Genomic DNA, 19,829 nt, shown 5'->3' on the forward strand with positions numbered 1-19,829 from the left:
TTTATCTTTTGTTGTAGATTAAGTTCAGGATTAAAGTATTAATAATTAAAAAATAAAGGCAATTACAAAATTTTTTTCTAGGGAAATGCATTCTGAAGTTAGAAATTTAGCTGAATTAAGAAGCTTCACATTTTATTGTTATTATTTACTTCTAAAGAAAAATGAAATTCAAGTGTTTAATAAAAAATGCAAAAACCTCATACGTTCTAAAGTAGAAGTTAAGTGCATTTTGGATTCTCTAAACGAAAAGGTAAAAATCAAAAATTTCGAAAAAAAATTTGATTTCGACAAAATAGTCTTATTAACCAACGTTAAATATGAAATAGATGACTACAATTTATCAAATGACCCATCGTTCGATTTGAAAGACGCTATTCGGATGTTAAACCAACATTTATCAAATGTAATAGAAAAGCAAAACGTGGAAACTCAAGTAGCTGAGATTACACTAAATGCTAATGATTTGAAATATGAAAAACTACTCTCAAAAATTTTACCATCAAACATTACAGCGCCTTTCGCCTTCGAAACTATTGGTCATATTATACATTTGAATTTCAAAGATGAAATTCTGCCTTACAAATATTTGATTGCGGAGTATTTGTTGAAAAAGCACAAAAACATTCGAACCGTTGTTAATAAAGTAAATAAAATTACTTCAATGTTTCGAGAATGTCCGTTTGAACTGTTAGCCGGCGAACCTGTGTATGAGACAACGCTGAAGGAAAAAGGCTTTACTTTTTTTATCGATTACAAAAACGTTTATTGGAACAGTCGTTTATCAGGAGAACGCGAAAGATTGGTTATTTGCATCCCAAAAAATTCGTTTGTAATAGATGTCATGGCTGGTGTTGGGGGTTTTGGTGTATATCTCGCGAAGCTAAACAACTGTCGAGTCATTTCAAACGACTTAAATCCAGTTGGGTTTGAATGCATTAAAAAAAATATTAAACTCAACAAAATTGCAGATTTAATCGTTTCTAGCAACGAGGACGGACGAGAATTGATCAAAAAAAGCGAATTTGAGAGAAGAAAATATTGTGAGGATCAAGTTGTGTATTACATCATGAATTTACCGAAAACAGCAATGGAATTTTTAGATTCATTTACTGGCGCAGAAAAAAGTATTGTTTTTGTGTATTGCTTTTTGGAAAAATCGAGCTCAAATGACATAGAAACAATAAACCAGTTGGTTCAAAAACATTTAAAAGATGTTAAGCATAGCGTGGTAAATGTTCATCAAGTGCGAAATGTCTCACCAAAAAAATTCATGTTTTGCGTTGAAATTCATATAGGATTTTGACAAGATAAAATATAGTACCCCTAATATTAGAATAGCTAAAAAAATAAAAAAATTTTGAATTTTTAGTCTGTTCTTTTATGTCAATTTCAACATCATCAGCTTCAACTAACATCGAATCGAACGTTAAAAAATCTCTTTCTATTTTACAACAAGTTCAAAACAAAAGAACCAGCGACGATATTAAAAAAACTTATGGACAAATTTATTTTGACTTTCAAGCCACCACGCCTTTAGATAAGCGTGTTTTGAATGCAATGATGCCTGCTTTTACCACTGATTTCGGAAATGCTCATTCTAGAACGCATAATTATGGATGGAAAGCTTTTAATAGTGTGGAGAATGCGCGGCGTCAAATTGCAGATTTAGTAAATGCTAAGCCTACAGAAATTATTTTCACTAGTGGAGCAACAGAGTCTAATAATCTTGCGTTGAAAGGAATCGCTGAGTATCACGGTAAAAACCATAAAAAAAAGCATATTATTACGTTACAAACTGAACATAAATGTGTATTGGCTTCCGCTAAGTATTTAGAAACTGAAAAAGGCTGGGATGTTACTTATTTGAAAGTAAAACCTAACGGATTAGTTGATTTGGAAGAACTCGAAAAAGCAATTCGAGATGACACTGCTTTGATTTCTATTATGATGGTAAATAACGAAATTGGTGTTATTCAGCCCATAAAAAAAATTGCAAAAATAGCTCACAGATATGGTGTTTTATTGCATACTGATGCTGCTCAAGCACTTGGAAAAATTCCAATCGATGTTAACGAGATGGGTATAGATCTAATGAGCATGAGTGGACATAAGCTTTTACGGTCCAAAAGGCATTGGAGCTTTATATATTAGATCAAAGCCCAGAGTTAGATTAACTCCTCAAATTCATGGCGGTGGCCAAGAACGCGGTTACAGAAGCGGAACACTACCAGTTTCCACTATGTGTTGGATTTGGTGAAGCTTGCAAAATAAGTAAAGTCGAAATGGAAGAAGATAACAAGCGAATAGCCGCTTTACGCGACCGATTTTTAAAACTATGTAAAAAAAAATTTATCACATGTGATTGTAAACGGAGACGAAGAAAACAGAGTTCCTGGAAATATTAACATCTCGATCGCAGGAGTTGAAGGAGAAAGTCTAATCCTGGCTATGAAAGAAGTAGCCGTCAGCAGCGGAAGTGCTTGCACAAGTGCAAGCTTAGAACCTTCTTACGTTCTAAGGTCTATTGGAGTGGATGAAGCTCTCGCACACACCAGTATTCGATTTGGAATAGGCAAATATACTACTGAAGCAGAAATAGATCGTGCTGCCGAACTTTTAGTAGCTTCAGCTAAATATTTACGTGAATTCAGTCCGTTATGGGACGAAGAACTAGGCAGTTCTACCTCCGAATTAGTTTTGGACATAAATTTGTATTAAGTTTTTGTCATTTCAATGCATGGTAAATCAGGAACTGAATTCAAACAATTTGGATAGTTATAAAATAATGGTTCAAAATAATCAATCTCCGACCATTGTTCAATTAAATCTTTTCGGCTATAAGAATTCACTATTTTAAATCCGAGCTTAGAAATATTTGTTTCAATGCCATCCATATAAGTTATTAATTCTGAATTCATAGATTTTGATATTGATTTAATATAATTCCAATAACTCGATTTAGTTTTTGGTGTTTCCAGATAATCAAAAAAAATATGTAATCTGAAAATTGTTCGTGTAGCAGCGCTAAAGTGTTATAGACTACTTCTATTTTTAAATAATAAGAAACTCCTACAAAAATAGCTATGGTTTTCAGTGCGGAATCGGTCACTGATTCTAAGCAATCTGTTAAATTATCTTTTTCGAGATCACAAGCTAAATAAAATATTCTTTTTTCTGAAGCTAAATCTGACTGATCAAAAAACTCTTCAAAAAGTAGTGTGAAATTTTTCGTCCGATTGTTCGTAATTATCGTATTGTTCCTTTACGATTTCTTTGACTCTTTTAACTTTCTCTTTTTGAAGGTCAGGCAGGTCTATTTCTATAAATTTACACTGTTTTATGGTAAAAATTCCTGTATGCTGAAGTATCGTAACCTGCTCCGATCAAGATAACTTGTTTGCAACCTTTTTTATATGGTCATCAATAAACTTTTGCGAATAGAACGCACGACAATAGTAAGATAAGTATATCATTCTTAATACAGGCGGTAAAATTCTCAGTCGATTTACTTCAACTGTTTTCACCCATTCCATTTGTGATTTTGAAAGAAAGTTTTTGGCCCAGGTGTATTCTCTAGGATCGAATTGGTACGGTTTTTGGAGCCATTGTATAATATGCTCGATACATTAACATTGCAGAAGCATTAGTATCTGATTTATCTGCTAATCCGAACATACGTGCTAAGTAACTAGTCCCCGATGTTTAATGTACTAGCCAATCGATATATATTAATCATGGAAAACGAAAGCCAGTTATAGGTATAGTCAAATATCCAATTTGTTAGTTTGATGTATCTTTGTAAAAAATAAGAGTCTTGTTTTTTCATTAGTTATTTTTAATTAGACCTACCTCAAAACTTCTCTGCCGAAAAATTTAATAAAAAATCACACACATAAAAGTGTTTTAAGAGCTTATTGATTCAATATCTTTATAATATATAAAAAAAATATTTGTTATATTGATTTTGAAATTAGGTTTAGCAATCGCTGTGTGATTGCTATTTTTCATTGATTTGTTTAGATTCACAACTTTACAATATAATTTCTTTATGATAAAGGGTATGTTCAGATGTTAATAAGTTTAATAGTTGTATTGGTCGGTGACTCGGGCGTAGGTAAAACTACGTTAGTTTCTACTTTTGTCAAGGGGAAACCCGACCTTGAAATCACTTCAACGGTTTGCATTGAAATGCGTGTACATGAGGTCGAATTGATAAATTCTTCCTTTGTCAAATTAGAAATTTGGGATTCTGCTGGGTGTGAGAAATACAGGTCTGTAGCTAAAAATCACTATAAAAACGCGCTGGGAGCCTTAATCATTTATAATATAACACAAAGAGAATCATTTACGAATGTCGACAACTGGCTAAAATTAATTAGAGAGAATTGCCCAGAAGACACGGTTATTTACCTGATTGGAAACAAGTTAGATCTAGTGGAAAAAGACAATCGAGAAAGAGAAGTGAAGTTCGATGAAGGATTAAATTATGCAAAAAAAAAAAATCTTCTATTTTACGAAGTCAGTGCTTACTCTGCTCACGATTTTAATAAAATTTTTACATTATTGCGTCTGATATATGGAAAATGAAAAATAAATGTTCCATAAACGACGTTTATGAATAAGAAAACGATTTAGCTTTTTCCCGGTTTTTTTGAAATGAATGAACTACTTTTTTTTAAATTTACCGATAGCTCCCCGCACTAGACCTTTCTTTTTGACTTTAGTAGATTTTGTAGCGCTTAGTAAGTTTTTTGACGTCAAAAGCAGGAGCTTGAGTTGTTAAACAAGTTGAATTTAAATTTTGATTGCCAGCTCCAATTATTAAGTTTTTGGAACTTCGTTTGTTAGTTTCTAATCCGTTTAAATCTTCGGTGTTTTCTGAAAATTCCGATTTCTCATCTATATTGTTTAAGAATTGACTAATTTCCTTTATTAAATCATCAATCTTAGAAGTGGAAGTTACTAGGTAGTTTACGGTATTCTTATAAGCAAATAAATCTTCTAAAAGCTTAACTTTATCGCCTAACTTAAAAGTTTTTTTTGTATAAATTAGGTCAACAATAATAGATATCCAAAGCAAGCCTAGCTCATAAAAGAAATTTTGCATGAACTGATCTTGGTACGGTTTTGGAAACTGTTTCAAAAACTTAAAAACGCTGTCAGGTAGTGTATTAAGTAAATCATGTAATGTGCATCCGTTAGTAATATCTGGATAATACAGTGAAGTGATAAAATAATTAATTAACTCTGTGTAAATTATATTTTGACAACTCATGATGATGAAAGTAGAAATAATGTCTTCTAATTCTTTAACCGTGTTTTTTTTTAAAATCTTCTAAGAAACTTTCTATGTAAGTCATAGCATCTGATTTTTTTTCAAAATCTAAGTTTGCCGTGTTGATTAATTTATATATGTAGCTTAGTGTGTCTAAATCGTTAGAGTCAAGTATGGATTGTTCAAAAATAGATTTTTTTAATATAACAAACAAATTGAACAACAGACTCTTTAACATAATATAAATTATGCATCCGTGTTATTAAAGTGTTAATCTCTGAAAATTTTGTAGATTGAATCGCAATGATATATTGGGAGAAGGTAGACCTTAATCTATGGTATGTTTTCTTTTTAAAAACTTTAAGATTGTCTTCGAAAGAGTTTATCGCTATGTTAGTTGAAGTGGGAGAAAACAAAAATTGTGATTCTGTGTTTGAATAGCTGTCAAGACTGTATGGCGAAGTTATGTTTTCGTACTCAGCTGCACTTTCCGAGTTTGGACTCATGTATTTACTAGGAAAAGTTGGTTTTGCAAGCACTGAACTTTTACTATTCGTAGTTGAAAACATATTCAAGTAAAAGTTGAACTTATTCTTGCGTTTGGTGGGCTGAGACGGTTTATAACTTTCACTGATGTGCTTCAATAGGGTTGTTCCTTGTAAATTTCGACTCACAAATGAAGTATAAGATACAATGTCACTAATTGACTGGCAAGCAATGGAACTTGTAAGATAGTTAACATAAGTTTTCAATGATTTTGAGAGGTATTCTGTTAATAAATTTATAGTGCTCATAAGATCTAACTTGAGCGATAATATAGTGTCCATCATTGAGTATAAAAGAGAAACAAAATCATAGCAGTATTGACTTTGCATCATTTGGGCTGGTTTAATAGGAACCCAGTTTTTCGTTGCATACAAATTGTATTATGGTTGATTTAAAATAGTCCAGTTTCTTCAATATATTTTCAATTAGAATTCCTGAAATATTTTGAATTTGTTCCCGTAATTGGTCGTATTCTGTTGAACAATGTAGTTCTTTTGGCAGTCGCCGCGTGAAAAAATCAATCTTGTTCAAAGTAGATATTATCTTTATGGTCATAGGAGGTATCAAGTTGTCTGGGGGCCAAAGAAACTTGTTTTAAGCGCTCTGAAAATATAAATGATAAATTTCAAACAAGCATATGTCGTTATTGCTATATGCTGGCCGTTTGGTAGCAGTTTTTCCCAAATGCTAGAAGTTGATTGTATTTCAGTAAAATACTCTTTTGGCACTAATGCTAGCGAGTCAGCATAATCAGTCATAATGTCTGTCCATAATTTTCTTGATTCCTCGTACAGTGGATCACTCATAAAAGATTCGACGTGTTTATTTGAATTATACGAATCATATTCCATTGGAAAAAGCGTGAATAAATCTTTATAATACTCACTATAATAATAATTCGAGTTTAAGTTAAAAAGATGTTTCAGTCTCTCTCGTTTTGCTGTATCGTTAAAAAACGCTTTAAACAGTTTTTCTAGTACAAATGAAAATGATTGAAAAATGCAATGCCTTAAAAAATTCGAATGAGAATCAGGCCCATTGAAGCGCACAACCAAATTTGATTCTGTAGTCGGAACTTTTGTAGAATATACTGAAAAATCAGTAGAACAAGAGTTACAGTCTACAAATTTTAAACAAGCTTTTTGAATTTCTATGCTCGTTGCGAGACATCCTATTGCTATTCTTTCTCTGTAATTTCGCAAATGTAGTGATAGTTCATCAATAACAGGACTAACTAATTGTTTGCTTAAAAGCTTGCTAGAGATTAGTAGTTCTATAGGTGTAGCTATAAATATGTTGTTGAATATCTCATTTCTTCCATACTCAATCATAATCTGTTCAATTTCATTACTTGTTTTATTGTCTATAAAATGGTTGTCAAGTAAAAACGCTGTTGTAGGGTACTTATTTCTCAAAAAAGCGAACTGCAATTCATGGTTTTCAAAATAGTTGACTTGCTCAGAAATGTCCAACAAGATTTTCTTGTAATCGGTATTAAACGCTGTTAGCATGCTGTTCAGCGTGTTTGCTGAAAGAATAAATTTCTCAGGTTTTTGGTTTGAAACAATTGCGTCAAAAGAATCATGATAATGAGACCTCCAAATCCAGTGCAGCAATGAAGCCTTGATAAATTCTAAAGTCGGATTCGTTAAGCTTTGAAACGTATCCGTTGTATGTCTCATAAACAACGGAATAGATTGAAAAATAAACGACAACTGTTTCGTGTTGTCCAAGCTTAGTTTTGAACTATTTCTTGGATCAGTTAAAGTGTATACTAAGTTGTGACAAAATAAAATAAACACTTCATAAGGTAAACTGTAATAAAAGTCATCATAATATTGAACTGCATCTTCATTGCTGCCGTGAGGTGTATCGTCAATGACTGAAACGTCCATTATTTTTTCTTTATATTCTCCATCATCGAAAAGTGAAGATTCAGGATTTTTAATTTTGTTTTCTAGCAATAACGGCTCAATTTGCTTAGAAGCCACGTAATAATTAAATGCTTCGTGAAGTAAAATTTTATCCCAGTCTCTATTACAACAGTGAGTACATACTCGTGATAAGGTTGTGTAAATAGTGGAAATCGTATCAAAGTTTCCTTCTTGGTTATAAACGTTGTAATATGATTGAAGATATCGAATAATTTGAATTTGTTTTATGAGTAAAAGAATTGTCAGCGTGTCAATCTGGGAAACGTCAATTACTGTCACATTCTTAACGTAAAGTGTTAAATCGTTGATAATAGAAAGAAAATGCAAGTATGCATTTATTAATCCTTTAATATAAATATTCTTGTCTTGAATATCTGTACTGAAACGTTGTTTCAGTGTATTAAACCAATGAGTTTCATTTTTATTCCAATGCAGTAACTCATTGGATAGCCAGTTTAGATCAAGATGTGCAAGTCTTGTCAAATGAGACAACGCCCATATTTTAAGTAAATGCAAAGATCTCAAAACAAATAATATTTCGGTAGGATGCTTAATAACACAAAAATATAAACATAAAACTCGATACCGAATATCGACATACGAGTAGTCGCTGGCGACTTGTTCAACGTTCAAGAGAGCTTGCAGCGTCTTTGCTTCTCTAGAAGTGATTCTGCAAGAAATTCTGTAGCGAGAAAGTCCGTCGTGAAAATCTCTTAGGTATTGTGAATGCGCGTCATTTACGGAAGTGGTTAATTTGTCTTTTTTGATTTTTTCTTGAGCTCCTAACAATAAATATTCGTACGTTAAAAAAAACCACATCTTGGAATTCATATAGTCAGACCCCCAATCCAAAGCATACTTGACCGAGCTCATATTATAGTCCCCTTCGGGCGTGTAGTGCGGAAACCGGGACAGGTAGAGAGAAAAACAGTGTTCGTCAGCGGAATTGTATATGTACCTAAACCGGTCCCATTGTTGACCGCGAAGCATGTTACAAACGCATAATTGCGTAATATTTTTCAAATAAGCGTCTCGAATCCAAGTCTGGTGTCGTGGTCGGAACTTTTTAAAGTTTTGGTAATGAACTTCTAAAGAAGGAATGTAGCTCATTAGAATTTTTTTATATTTGCCGTAGGTTCGGGTATTCGAACGCGCATAGCGAATACCCATTATCAAAAATCCAGACCAGTTCCGATGGTTTTTTGAGGGATGCAAGACTTGTAAACGGGTATTGTAGCTAGACTCGCATCAGCATTAGAGCTGCTGGACGGTTGACATGCAGCGCTTCGAAGCCAGTTCTTATCTGCGTTTTTTAAAAAAATCTGGGCTATTTTATCGTTCGGATCAACCAAACTGCCGATGGGACTTTGGCTTGACATAAAGTCTGATTTTTTGTACCCCTCGTATTTTTGGTAAAATACATATAATGACTGAGCCTGCAATTTGAGCAGCATAACAGAATATTTAATCATATAGTATATAGCTCGTTGGTTAGATTCAGCTTGCACTTCGTAAAGTTTAGCTGTTTTATTTTCCGATAGAGTTTGGGAGTCATTTACGATTTTTTTCATTAAGTTTAAATTACTCATAAGTGGTTTTACAACTTTACATTCCAACGCATCAGCAAACTGCTTGTTGTAAGACTGCAAATCAGAAAGATACTTTTTTTTATTGGTGATAAAGTCTTTGAAAACAGAGTTTGTGTTATCATCTAGGAACGGAAAAGACAATTTTTCATTTATAGTTTGAAGGCTGCTTGTAAACGTTTTAAAGGCATTAACCAACTCGTCATAACCACTTATTAATGTCAATAGCGCTTGTTCGCTCATAACCTGGTCCATGTCGAATTATGCTTAATTATTATAAAATATAGGATATAAGTCACAGGATTATTATCTTTTGAACATGATTTATTTAATTATAGCTCAGAAGAAAAATGTACGAATAGAATAATATGTTTGGAAAGAAAATTATCGAAGGTTATTTATTTTTTCTCGAATATTTTCGTTGCGTTAAAATTTTTTTAAAACGACTAAGGCAATGGACAGTGAACTCTCTTTCTTACCAGGTAAAAACATTATAATTCCTTCAGTTCCCACTCCACATAACAACGCTAAGCAAGGAGAAATAGCTGAAGTTGTTATTTTGTGTGGCGACCCTCTTAGAGCGAAATTTATTGCTGAAAACTATATGACAAACGTCGAAGAAGTAAATAATGTTCGAAACATGCTTGCCTTTACCGGTTACTACAAAGAAAAGAGACTCACTGTTATGGGAAGTGGAATGGGTGTAGCCTCTTTCTCCATTTACGCTTACGAGTTGTACACCGCTTATAATGTCAAGAGAATCATTCGAGCAGGCACTTGTGGAGGTTTCTTTGAAGAAATGAACACAGGTTCGATTGTCTTGGCCCAAAGCGCTTGCTACGAGCCCGGTTTTATTGAGCAGTACAGGCTTCCAGGTGTGTATTCGACTTGTGCCAGCTTTTCGTTACTTAAAATAGCAGCCGAATATGCTGAGGATAAAGAATTTGAATTTAGAATAGGTAACGTTCTTACATCTAACTCTTTTTACAACGACGGTAACGACGCTCTAGCATGGCGTAAGCTCAACGTGCTTTGTGTAGAAATGGAAACTGCCGCTTTGTATACATTGGCTGCGCGTCTTGGAAAAGAAGCTCTAAGTATTTTAGCCATTTCTGATAACATTGTTGCTCCTGGAAAAATTTTAACTTCTGAACAGCGTCAAAAATACTTATCAGGCTTGTTTACTCTTGCTCTTTATGTTGCAACTAGCGACTAATCCTTCTTTGGGTAAATCACAGGTTTATTTTACACTTTTAGTAGATAATTTATACACAAAAATCGATTGAACCTGTTTTCTTAGAATAGGGCTTTCGAACATTATCCAGGTTGTACACAACTCTTGAAATGATTCATTAAATATATTATATCTGAAATAGAATTATCAGGTAAACTTACATTGATTTTGGTATTCTTATTAATAATGGTAGAATTGATGTTTCAAACAGCTCGCTCAGTCCATTGAATTCTCGTTTGAGTTCTTCTTGCGACAATTTATCTTGCGTCACTAATTGTGTTATAATTTCAAAATACCGGTCTGTTATGAACCATAACAAATCAAACATTACGTAGGCAAATATATAAAAAGGATGTTCATTCAACTTCCCCAAAGTGTTGATAATAAAGGATGGGTTTTTTGACTTGGTATAACTCGCAGTTGTTGAAGGAAGATCCGCGCTAAACAACTTCAAAAGGCTTTTCACACTTATCAAACAAGAAATATGAAACGCATGCCGATTCAATTTGTATAGACTAGGCAGATAATTAAGTTCACGCATCAAACCTGCTTTTTTGAGTCGAACACGTTCCTCTAAGTTTTTGTTAAATTCATGTGCAGTATTCATGATCCGTATGCTTACTATTTGTAGTTTTGTTAACTGCTGAATCGTTAAAGATTCAAAATGTTCTTCAATACACGTAGATATTGTATTAAGCAATAATAGCTGTAGCGTACTGCTCCAATATATAAAACTAACTTCAAATTCTGAATTTTTTTCAAATAATTCTTTAGGCTTTGTCATACTGAGTTGCCAAAGAACGATTATTAGCTCAATTATAACATTCCACTGTTCAATCAATATTTTCGATCCGTATTCTTTGATTAAATAATTGAACAGTATGCAACCCAATTTAGCTATTTCGACTTGAGTATGGAAATAACAAACAACAGCCACGTAGATCACAGGCAATATGTAGTATAGTGAAATTTTTTGATGAGCTACAAGGTTGAAATAAATTTGTGCGAACGATTTATACCATAAATACAAGACTTCTTTAAACTCTTTGTAAAGTACAACCGGAGAAGTCGAATATACTGGGTTAGCTGTTTTCTGATTCAGATAATTTTTTATACAGGATGTAGCAGCCACAGTGTTTTTGCGTTGAGTAAGGTGGAACTTCTTAATGCGCTCTAGCACAATATTTTGAGGAGTCATGAACGAGTCTAGAATCCTATCAAATAACTCTTTGTCACTATTGTTTAAGTCGAAAACGGCTTCAATGCAGTTAATCAAACCAAACGAAAAAAGTAAGAATGAATCAAACACCCATTTGTAATCGGTCTCTTTCAACGAGTTGTTCATATTTACCAAATGGATGATGTAAAGTTCTATTAGTTTTTTTTTCATCTCCAACGAAACTTCAACACAAAATAAAGCTGGCATGATATAGTATAAGTAAATAGTGGACAATTCATATACAGTTTGATTGGAAGAAAATTTTTTCTTAATTTTATTTGTAATTGAAATAAGATTTAGAGCTTTCTCTAAAACTAAAACTAGTTCTTGTGAAGAAAGAGATAAATTTCCTTTAACATTTTCAAAGTTTATTTCACTATTGGTGATCAAAAATGCTTTGAGTTCAATCAATTCGGCTAAAGTTTTGTCGTTGTTCGCGTCTAAATAATTTATACTAGACCAAATCTTGTTCGAAGTTAATATAGAACTGTGCAGTATAAGTTCATGGACAATGGAAAACAGTAATTTTATGTCTATGTGCACATAGTCAGTAAGTTTATGAAAGATGTAGGTAATGCTAAAGAATTCCTTGATTATTTCCATGCTGGTAACGTGCGTAAAGTTAACAGGATGTTTTATTAAATCTTTGTTTTTGTGTAATAAAACTTGATGGATAAACCAAAGTAATAATGATCCGGTTTCTTCTTCGAGAGATTGCATCGATTGTGTTACTTCAATAACAAAGTCGATTATTTTGTTTTGATATCCTTCACTCGTATTAATGTAAACAGTGAAAAAACATTGCCAAAGCCGTAGCCCTTCTAAGTTGTTCTCTATGTGAAACCTTATGAGAGAAGAAAGCAGATCGATTATATGCGAGACTATGACTGGAATGCTTTTACACAGAATGAACGAAGAATAAAAAAAATCGCAAATAATTTCTGTGATTTCCGCATAGATTAAATTGTTCGAGTTTACGCTCATCCAGTGGCATAAAACAGTTAGGGGATATTCTAAAATCGCCAAATAAAATTCTTGGCAAAACATGACGCCTGAGTGCTGTTTAACTTCATCAACCTTTTCACGTGAAAATAAAACAGTTTGTTTAACGTCATGCTTTTCATCTTTGCAATTAGTAACGTGCTGTAAATCTGTTGTTTCAAAGTTTTTTTGCTTGAAATTAATGTTTAAAAACAGTATGTCTTGCAAATCTGTATGCAGAAATGAAATGTTGGTAGGACATTCATTGAAATGAAGTTGCAAGTAAGAAAGTTTACATAATGCCTTAAGAGCAGCTGAAAAAGTGTCGATATGAGTTAATTCTTTGACAAATCGTAAAATATCTAAATCAAGTTTGTCGAAGTTAGTCTTGGAATAGTTGCTATTAAACAAATTAGAGTACATTTTATGGATTGACTGCCCATCGTAAACGATTTTGTTTTTGTCTGGTTGTTTGTGCGTATTATTAATATTGATTTGGTAGCTAGATAGAACTGAATCTGAATGTAATTCTTTGAACTCTGCTGTTTGCAAAAAATTAGGGCTTTCAAATGCAAGTTTGAAATCGTAATCGATGTATTCGTTCGGGTATGTTATCTCTTGTCCGCACGTAGAACAATAAGAAAGCAAATCGTTATTCTCGTCAAACTCAATGTTGTTACGTATGATGGGCAAAAGACTCTGGTAATAAGCACTCGACAATATTAACTGAATTATGTGTTTGCAACGATGAATTCGTTTTAGCTTGTTTAAGTTTGACACAATAATGAATAAATAATCAAACTGCTGCAGAAATGCTCCATAATTGTAACAAAAATCAAACAACAGTTTTGTAGCCGTTATAGGTTCTGGAAGTAATACTTGAGAAGCTCTGAAAATAAGAAATCCAGACAATATGCATAAAATGAAATAAACTCGATTTATTAGTGTTATCCTATCACGATGCGTGTTTAAATTCACGGAGCAGTAAATAACTGTAATTAAACCGACAAATAGATTCTTATCTGAAAGTTTAACATTGTCCAAAGAATGAGAGGTAAAAAAGTCGGATTTTTCGTTCTGTGATTTATCGGTGCTCAGCGTTTTTTTCTCGAATTTTTTGTCTGTATCGCTTTTTTGTGGTGTCGAAACAGATCCCAAAATTATTTCCGTACTATCGTCTCCGCAGTTGTTATTAGATAAATACTGACTCGATGCAGTCAACAAATATCGTATTGAATATAAATTAACGTTATTTAGACGACTTAGGTCGCCTCTGCAATAACAATAGATAAATAGTACATCTAGTATTGGCATCGCAAGCGTACTATTGAAAAACTTAAGTGTGTCGATCTGCTTAAAAAAAGTTTCATCTGTCTGAAAATTAACTCTGATTTTATTTTTCTTTAAATCAAACGCTTCGTTTTTAACTATTTGGTTAAAGTAGTCAGTAGAGTAACTACAAATCCATTCTGAACGAGTCACACTGTCGTAGAGCTCTTCCAAATACTTATTATTCATACAATTTGTTATTTCACAAGACTTAACGTTCGTGACAAAATTTTCTCTTGTCATTTTTTTAACAACATCGGCGCTATGTGCGTCAGTATGAAGCATTATGATACTGAAACAAATAAGATAAACAATGTCATTGAGCTTTGCAGATTTTATATTTTGAAACGCTGGGTTTTGTCTGCTATACTCACTCGCAAATATTTCAATAACACGGTCGATTTGTTGAGTTTCGTCTGGCAAGCTAACAGATTGCAAAAAAGACTCAAGAGCCATTTGCAGTGGAATATTTTTAAAATTGTAAAATTCCAAATAACAAGCCAACGTTTTTTGTGAAAGATCGGAGTTTTTTCCAAACCATTTTCCTAGTGCCTTTTGCTGAAACGTGTATGTAAACAAAAATCGCGCTAAACTTCTGGGATCCGGATTTACTAAGTTATTAGAAGTCACAATCTGCACTATTGAATCGATATCTTCTTGATTTTCATAAATTGTTTCCAATATCATGTTTTTAAATTCAATACGCTTCGCCAAAGTGTTAAGTTTTGCTTGCAAAAAACGTGGCAGCCACGATAGTCCCTGGACATTTTGACTATTGACGTATTTGTTCAAACTGTCAAGAAATGTTTGCTTTTGATTTTTCAAGTTGTATTTTAACAAAACTGAAAATAACTTTACTATCTCTAATTCTAAAAGTCTTCGTTCTTTGTTTTTAATAAATTTCGCATTTCTGTTTTGAGCCTTGTCTTTATTAGTATTAATCGGTCTGCAAAAATTTACTGTCTTCGAGTATTCTAATTTATTTAGCGAGATGTAACCGCTTTTAACGATTTCAATTAAATAATTGATAAAAGTTTGAACGCAGTTAGGCGCGTTCAATGATAAATCTGAGTTATAATATATGAGTTCGAACATATTATCGGAGCTGAAAAGAACGCTTGTTAAGCATTGAAAAAGCTTAGTAACTATATTAACATCTGTGACGTTGTTGAACAACAGTAAGGGGAAAACGTCTGATATAAAATTAATTCGCACCGTTAAAATGTTTTCTATATCTTGCCAAGACAAAAAAAAACTATTTAAACAGTCTAAAAAAGCAAGAATATGCTTACTGGTTTTGTCTTTAGTTATTTTTAAGCTTGCCTGCCTCACGAAATACAATATTTTCGTTTTGAATTCGCTTAGATTTGACTTAAAACGCAAGGGCGACGCTTCGTCTGTAGAAAACTGTTTTGTCAGTGTCGTTAGGACTTGATATCGTATTTCCAAAGGGATAGTCGAGTCCGGATTTACTGGACTGATAAAGTCGTACATTAGTTCGATATATGAGTTATACTCGTTCAAATGAAAATTAACGTTCTTGTAAGAAAGGTCTCGTTTTTTTATGCTGTTAGAGTTGTTTTCAGGCCCTTTAAAAGACGTTTCAAAATCTTGATTTGTATTTTTCTGTTGCAAAACAGGGTTTTCAAATGCAAGCAAAATTTCGGAGTTGCTTTCCAAACATTCCTGATCGCTGAAAATTGAGTATATCGATGAGCAAGAATGGAGATTATCGATATCTAGCGAATGACTGGATTCGATGGGAGATAACGTGGAAATTATGTTGCGGGTTTCATTATCTAACGAGGTCTGTGGCGTTGCAATTCCTGCCATTAGATATTCACACGGTTCATGCAGTTTCACATGAAACTGGACGTCCTTTGGGGCGTTTTTATTTTCAATATAGGGATTAATGGGCAGATATAGTTCCGCGTTGCACTGCTTTTTTTTGAACGGTGAGTTATTTTCTGACTTGTACGGTCGAACAAACACAACATCTTTAGGCTCCTTGTATGTATTTAAACTATTGCACTCTTGCGACTTACCGGAGTCTTGCACAAGCTTGGGTGTCTCTAAGTATTGCGTTGTACAAGTATTTTCTATTGGAATCGTTAGCGATTTATGGACAAGTTCAGTTTGTATTTTATGCTCATTCAGTTTTTTTTTAAGCAGTTTTCTTTTAACACGGCGAATAATTCCAATGGTTTTTTTTTTGGTTTTCTCAATCGTGTCACTTGCTTCATCGAATTTTCGTTGAAACTCAGCTTGTTCGTAAAACTCTTCTCGTTTATATAAAATTGAGTTTATTATGGTGTTTAAAAATTCAACACAGCGTTCAAAAAGTACTTGATTGTTTTGCTCGATCAAGTAAACGAAATTAACGTATTCCATTACTTGCGTAATGTTACTGAGTAACCATTCTGTAGAGCTAAAAGACAATAATTTTAATACAAGCAGCACAAATTCTATGTTTTTCTTTTTCAACGTAATCAGCTTTTCAATTGCTCGCAAGTCGATATACTGTTCGATTTCCACAATTTCAATGTAGGATTGTAACGCTAAAATAGAGAGTTTTTGAATGTTAAAATCGATCAGTTGGTCGAGAATAGACCAAATTTCTTTTGGTGAAGTAGTCTGTTTGAGTTCATTTCGGAACTTTCTGAATTTGCGTCCGTTCAAAAGCTGAATCAACAAATCATATTTTTGATAGTACATACATTATCAAGAAACAAATTACCGTTTATTCAGTTGGTTTATGAAGCCAGAAAGTTTTTAACACAGACATTGATCACGTTCGGATATTTTTTTATTTTTAGGGCGATTATTGGATCGAATACAAGAATTTAATGGTATTTATTTATTTATTTTTTTTTTGCAAGCACGAAAAAACTATTGGAACGCTATTCGAGAAATTTTCTAGTTGCAGACCAGATAGCGTTAGAATGCATTTTACATTAGTTGTGTAGTTTATTACATTAATAAATATTAAGAATGTCACAAAGCAAAGCAGATAAGGGGGCTAAGAAAGCCAAGGAGAAAGAGAAGCTTAAGATAATCGAGGACAAGACTTTTGGGTTAAAAAACAAAAACAAATCGAAAGCTGTTCAAAACTACATTTCTTCATTGAAGGCTCAAGTCTTAGGGACTAAAATCAAGACAAAGGATGAAATCAAAGCCGAGACAACTGAGCAGATGGAAAAGCGCAAAGAAGAAAAGCAAAAGAAACTTGCTAGCTCGCTGGAAAAAGCACAGAAAGCTATGCAAGCTTTGAACGCTCAAATGGCTAAAGCAAAGGAAGCCAAAGCTGCTTCTAGTAAAATAGATATTTATAGCGATCCAAGGGACCTTAAGAATCAAACAATGGATTCTTGGACACAGGAAATGCTGGAAGACGTTATCAAAAAACGACACGGAGAAAAAGACAATCGCAGCACCACGGTCGTATGCAAGTATTTCCTCGAGGCGCTCGAGAAAAGGCAATATGGTTGGTTCTGGGTATGTCCTAACGGCGAGAAGTGCATGTATAGACACGCGCTGCCTCCTGGTTATGTGTTGAAGTCCATAGCCAAAAAGACAGACGAGGAGCCCGAGCCGTTGACTTTAGAAGAAGTGATCGAAAATAAACGTTCCATGCTGAAGTCGAACGGAACGCCTGTGACTTTGGAACGCTTTTTGGAGTGGAAGGAAAAGCGTAAGATTCAAGCGGCAGAGGAAAAAACTGCACAACCGAGCCAGTTAAAAAACAAACAAATGTCGGGTAGAGCCTTGTTTGAATACAACTCTGACCTTTTCCGCGATGACGAAGCAACGAATCGAGAGGATGAAGAGCTTTCCCGGTTGTTACAAGAGGCTAAGAAAGCTCAACAGGAGCTCGAGGAACTGGCTCGTGATGAGGCTGACCAACGCGCCAAATCTACCCAAGAAGAGTTCGAAAAAACGATTAAAGTTATATATAATGAAGAGTTACAAACAGTAGACGAAAGTCTCTTGGATTGAACGAAAATTTTATTTAAAGCATGTTCTTTTAATAAATAAGTATAATGTTTTGGACGCTTTCCGCGTCTAAAACGGTTGGTTGCGGAAACGAGGTTTGCCTCTGCCTCGAAAACCGAATACAAATGGTCCTCGGCCCCGGGCTGAGTTGAAACCAAATATATTAGCGCGTTTTAACATTACTTTTATTTCTCTGTCTCTAAATATGCTGCCGTGTAGCTCAGTAGCCTTTTGAGCACTTTCAGGTTCAATGAATTCTATGTAAGCGTAACCTTTGGGTTTTCCAGTTATCCTGTCGGACATAATTGTTATCCGTCGAATTTTACCGCAACTCGCGAAATGCTTTTCGAGTTCCACCGGCGTGGATCCGTAATCTACGTTACCCACGTAAATACTTCGTTTAATTAGTTGCATCTCGGAAGTTTCGTGACTAGAATCGTTTTTCAGGCCATTCTTCTCGGATTCGTCTTGCGATTTGACTGCTACTTCCGCGTCACTCGTGGGGTTTTCATTTTTTTTGTCATCTGCTATTGAATTATCACATACTTCCCCGGATAACATATCTATAATGCTTTGGAATGCTTAAACTCACTCTTAAAAGGAATATAATAATTTTATAATAATTTCCATTTCATAAAAACTGATAAACTCTGTAATTTTTATGAAGATTTTTCAAGATTTTTAGCACTTAAATTTATTAACGCTTTTAGTAACAGTTGGATTCGCATTTCATTTTTTGTCAAAAGCTTTTTCGCCAAGTTTAACCAGCAATCGAGCTGTTTTTGTTCTGCAATGATTCCATCTTCGTATGTTTCTATTGGAATGGATAACCGGTCGCTGCCGTTTATAGTGACTAAGTACCCTTTGTTCTTATTGTAGCCGAATATGCCACAGTTTTTTATTCCGGCTTCTCTACACGATTTTACTAAGCGCATCGCTGCTGAGAAAGAAACACATTGAACTTGTAATAGCAGAGGCTCAAACATTAAAGATGTTTGACATTGAATCTTCTCAGACATTTCATCGATTTTCGAACTGATATTCTGTTGTTTGCATACATTTGTTGCAAAATGAGTCGAGTTATTCGCAATTCGGTCTAGCAACTCACACGTGCTGATGACCTCTTCGGCGTCATGTGCATAAAACACCGTGTAGCCTGAATGCTTTATTTTTTGATTGTAACTGAAATCTTCAGTTTTGACTTGTCTAAAAACGTGAATTCGGCCGCTACAAGTGCTAGTTGTATAATAATCTTGGTGTGAATTAAGAGTTAAACAGACTACGCTTAATTTTGCATCAACACTTTCTTTTAAACTTCTATCGATTTTATTGGAATTATTTCCGACTGTCGAGCTGACTAAACCGTTTAAAACCTCGTTTGAATAAATAGAAGCCAGTATTTCTCGTTTTCGTTTTTGAAATAGTTTTATGTTGATACCGTCATCAGTGTTGCGGTACATGATTAACCTCAAATAAATATATTTTTTTTAAACGTAGAAATATTTTGTGCAGTCAAAATTTTTCAATGACTTGTTGTTGATTAATTATTTCGATTTTGTAAAACAAACTTGAAATCATCATATCCGATGTATCCGTCATTGTCCAAGTCTGCAATTTCCAACAGCTTAACTAGTTGATCATTGCTTATATCAATGCCTACAAAGTCGCTGAGCGCTATCAATTCTTTAGCTCCGATTTTACCTGTTTCAGATTTGTCAAATAAGTTCCATAA

The 19,829-nt window shown here is 33.8% G+C and overlaps 3 protein-coding genes across 3 annotated transcripts; all 3 read left to right on the forward strand.

Annotated features, from left to right (window-relative positions):
• Positions 1-326: 326 nt before the first annotated feature.
• LOC142598030 (tRNA (guanine(37)-N(1))-methyltransferase-like) lies at positions 327-1,303 on the forward strand. The gene is made up of 3 exons (XM_075735011.1): positions 327-354; positions 411-1,124; positions 1,296-1,303. Exons 1-3 carry the CDS (start codon positions 327-329, stop codon positions 1,301-1,303), a joined length of 750 nt encoding a protein of 249 aa, XP_075591126.1.
• A 77-nt stretch (positions 1,304-1,380) lies between these two features.
• Positions 1,381-2,718, forward strand: LOC142598031 (cysteine desulfurase IscS-like). The gene is given in 4 exon segments (XM_075735012.1): positions 1,381-2,115; positions 2,117-2,233; positions 2,235-2,330; positions 2,332-2,718. Coding segments are annotated over 4 exon segments (1,335 nt in total).
• A 14,377-nt stretch (positions 2,719-17,095) lies between these two features.
• On the forward strand, positions 17,096-18,100 carry LOC142598032 (uncharacterized). The gene has a single exon (XM_075735013.1). The coding sequence runs from the start codon at positions 17,096-17,098 to the stop codon at positions 18,098-18,100; it is 1,005 nt and encodes a 334-aa protein (XP_075591128.1).
• The last annotated feature ends 1,729 nt before the right edge of the window (positions 18,101-19,829 follow it).

The sequence above is a fragment of the Dermatophagoides farinae genome, unplaced genomic scaffold (genome assembly GCF_024713945.1).
Source record: "Dermatophagoides farinae isolate YC_2012a unplaced genomic scaffold, ASM2471394v1 contig4, whole genome shotgun sequence".
NCBI lineage: Eukaryota > Metazoa > Arthropoda > Arachnida > Sarcoptiformes > Pyroglyphidae > Dermatophagoides > Dermatophagoides farinae.